Here is a 3,571-nt window from a genome sequence, read left to right as displayed (position 1 = left end):
GTCAGAGACAGATATGGGGTTTTTACTCCACTGCTGCTCTCCCCTTATCCCATTAGGCAGGGTCTCCAGCTGAACCCAGTACCCATCACTTCATCTAGCGTAACCAGCCTCCGTATTCTGTGATTCTCCTCTCTCTGCATTCTCAGGGATGGAACAAGAGTGTGAGACAGCATACGACATGTCACGTGTTATGTGCTGTTTCTGGGATTTGGGTGAGATGCATTACATACTCATCATAATCCTGAGGCATGGGTGTTATCAGGGAACTGATACATTGGGAGGTTCAGTATCTCGAGAAGAGTGCACAGAAACTGAGCAGTGTGCTCAGAACCCACAACCTAGCCTTTCTTTTCTTAATTAAAAGTCTTATTTTTATTTTATGTATTTGGGGTTTTGCCTACCTGAATGTCTGTGCATCATGTTTATTCCTGACCTATGGAGGCAGAAGGAGTCAGATCCCCTGGAACTATAGTCACAGACAGCTCTGAGCAATCTGGGTCCTTGGAACAGCAGTCAATGCTCTCAATCTTTTAGCCATCTCACCAGCCTGGATCTCCCCTTTCTGCCTCTATAACTGGCCTGTGTCCAGTGACACATAGATGAATGTGATTCTCTTACAGCCTCCACCACGTCGATGATTCCAGGGCAAAACCAAAGCTGGGTTTCTGAGTTTATCCTGCTTGGCTTCTCCAGTGACCCCACGACCAACAGCATATTCTTCATTGTATTCCTTCTCATCTACCTGAGCTCAGTCATGGGCAATGGGCTCATCATCCTGCTGATCTGCCTGGACACACATCTGCACACTCCCATGTACTTCTTCCTCTGCATACTCGCCATGTTGGATATGGGCTGTGTCACCACCACTATGCCCCAGATGTTGGTGCATCTTCTTGCTCATTCTCAGAGCATCTCCTTTGCGGGATGCTGGCTCCAGATGTATGTCTTTGGTGGTCTTGTTACTACTGAGTGTACCTTGTTTGTTGTCATGGCTTATGACAGATATGTGGCCATTTGCTACCCACTGCATTATACCGTCATCCTCAACTGGGGACTGTGCATACGGTTGACAGCTGGGTCTTTGGTCTGTGGTTTCTTCTCTGCTTTGTTACATACTTTCTTCACCATGAGTCTACCATACTGTGGGCCTAACAGAATCAACCACTACTTCTGTGAAGGCCCTGCAGTACGTAACCTGGCTTGCATGGATACCCACCTCATTGAGATGGTGGATCTGGTCTTGAGTGTTTTTATGAGTCTTATTCCAATTTCCCTCATTGTGACCTCCTACATTCATATTGCCAAGGCGATTCTGAAGATCAAGTCCACCCAGGCCCGCTGCAAGGCTTTCTCTACCTGTACCTCCCACCTGACTGTGGTCTCATTCTTCTATGGTCCAGCCTGTTACATCTACATGAGACCCAACTCTAGCTTCTCTCCTGAGCGAGACAAGCAGATCTCACTGTTTTACAATGCCTTTACCGCCTTGCTCAACCCTGTGGTCTACAGTCTGAGGAACAAGGACATCAAGAGGGCATTTCTCAAGGCAATGGGGCATGGTAGGATGGACTAGTTAGCCAGCATTCAGAAGAAGTTGGAATGGATTATCACTTTTTGGTAAAGGGGCAGTGTCTTTATTTTATTTAGCTGTTCTTTACATTTGACCAACATAGTACTTAGAAACTGGAACAAACAACTATGAAACCAATTGGCTGTCTGGATGGACAGGTTACACTAAGGTATAATTACAAACACCTCAGTAATCTTGCTTGGTCATAGCTGCAAAGATCCATTTTTTGGGGGGTTTGTTTTTTGTTTGTTTGGGTTTTTAACTGTAGGTTGGGAGTGACCTTCTGACCTCTCACATCCCTCCTGATCCTGAATAAGGAACCTTATGTCCAACATATCATCCTAGAACGGAAAGAAAGGAACAGTGGACAAACTCACAACGACTCAGCTTCTCAAGAGTGACCTACTTCTCTGTCCACACATTGTTTTGGCCAAAGCAAGTAGTATGATCCAGCCTGAGAGTAAGAGGTGGGAAGGTTTGTGTCTAGAGAGAAGTAATACATGTTCTGTTGCCATGGTTTAATATGTTGGTGACCCGACTTTGAAGCCAGAAAGTAAGGTGTATTATGTAACCTATACCTTTAAACCACCACAAAACATGGTAACTGTGCATCGTATGATAGTAGAGACAGCAGAAGGCTGAAGCACTGTACACTAAGTAGCACAGCGTGTGTTGTCAGGGCCAAAGTAAGGTGATGGATTGTGGAACAGAACCAATATAGCTCAGAGAACTAACTTCACACATAAATTCAGAGTGGTCTATGGGGAGACATCATGACCTCTTATGTCGAATGATGCACTGTTAGAAGTGAAGAGAACTGGGTCTCATCAGAGCCTTTCCAACTGTTCTCCTCATAGGCAGCATCCAAGAACATGTCCAACCATTGACTGTGACCACTGGCTCTCATTCTACTGTTTTCTGGTAGTGGGTATCTATGGTCTCTCATCTTCAGAGTAACTCTTAACTGACCAATCAGCATATTTCTTTCTGATTTAGTTCCTGTACTATTCTTTTCTAAGAAGGCCTCAGGCCTCCAGTTTTATTTTATAGTCACAAAATTTTTGACAATGAGTACCTTCATTACTATTATTACTATTACTACTATTTACTTATATATTTATTTGTTGAGAAGTCTCACATATTATTGGTTAGCCTTGAACTTTCCACATTCTTGAAGAAAACCCTGAGGTTTTGATCTTCCTGCCCCCACCTCCCCAGTGCTGGGATTATAGAATAAGATACTTTACCTGGGAGAATTTTTGCTTCTTTGATGATGTCCTTTGTATTATTAAAGTTTTTGCTTTGGCAAAATATGATTCATTTACTTTTTAAAAAGATAAAAGACAGATTCTCCTTATGTGGCTCTGTCTCTTCTAGAACTTGCTATGTAGACAAGGCTAGGATCAAACTGAGAGATCCTCCAAACTCTGTCCTAAGAGTGCTGGAATTAAAGCAATACTCCACCCAATCAAGCACTTTTATCTCTTGTTATTTTTCAGTAGATCTAAGAAATTGTTTCTTGTTCCAATGTCATGAAAATTCTCCTGTTTTATTTATAAAGTTTCTTTTAAATTTTGATCTTTCTGAATTAATTGTTTTGTATGAAATATGGTAACTCTTTTCCATGTGGATATCCTTGTGTGTAGCTGGGCTTTCTCTACAGACTTTCTTGAAACACCAGCCCCCAAACAATGACATCGACCTTATTATCAATTATAAATCATTTGCCTTTATCTTAGACTTGTTCCCAACTAGCTCTTATAACTTAAATCAACCTGATTCTATTAATCTAAATTTTGCCATGTGACCTTTTACCGCTCTTCCATTTTGTATGTCTGTCTTCCTCCAAAATATTCTGGCATCTCCTTTGTGAGCCTAGATTCATCCTGAGTTCCTCTTTTTCCCAGGAAGCCCTGCCTATTCTCCTCTGCCTAGCTATTACCCATTTGACTCTTTGTTAAACCAATCAGAAGGTCCTTTCACACACAGTGATCAAATATC

The 3,571-nt window shown here is 42.3% G+C and overlaps 2 protein-coding genes across 2 annotated transcripts in view; one reads left to right on the top strand and one right to left on the bottom strand.

Moving 5' to 3' along the window:
* The window catches only part of LOC101999158 (olfactory receptor 2A12-like), a 77,996-nt gene that overhangs the window by 44,967 nt on the left and 29,458 nt on the right, over positions 1-3,571 (bottom strand). The gene's annotated exons all lie outside the window — the stretch shown is intronic.
* LOC101998877 (olfactory receptor 2A12-like) lies at positions 586-1,573 on the top strand. Its single transcript, XM_005353349.3, has one exon. The coding sequence runs from the start codon at positions 635-637 to the stop codon at positions 1,571-1,573; it is 939 nt and encodes a 312-aa protein (XP_005353406.1). The 5' UTR covers positions 586-634.

Source organism: Microtus ochrogaster, chromosome 10, assembly GCF_000317375.1.
Source record: "Microtus ochrogaster isolate Prairie Vole_2 chromosome 10, MicOch1.0, whole genome shotgun sequence".
NCBI classification, from domain to species: Eukaryota; Metazoa; Chordata; class Mammalia; order Rodentia; family Cricetidae; genus Microtus; species Microtus ochrogaster.
This window is presented reverse-complemented; position numbering and strand designations above follow the sequence as displayed.

Excerpts from the sequence above, each read along its gene's own strand:
- LOC101998877 (XM_005353349.3), top strand. The coding sequence starts at position 635 with ATGATTCCAGGGCAAAACCAAAGCTGGGTTTCTGAGTTTATCCTGCTT.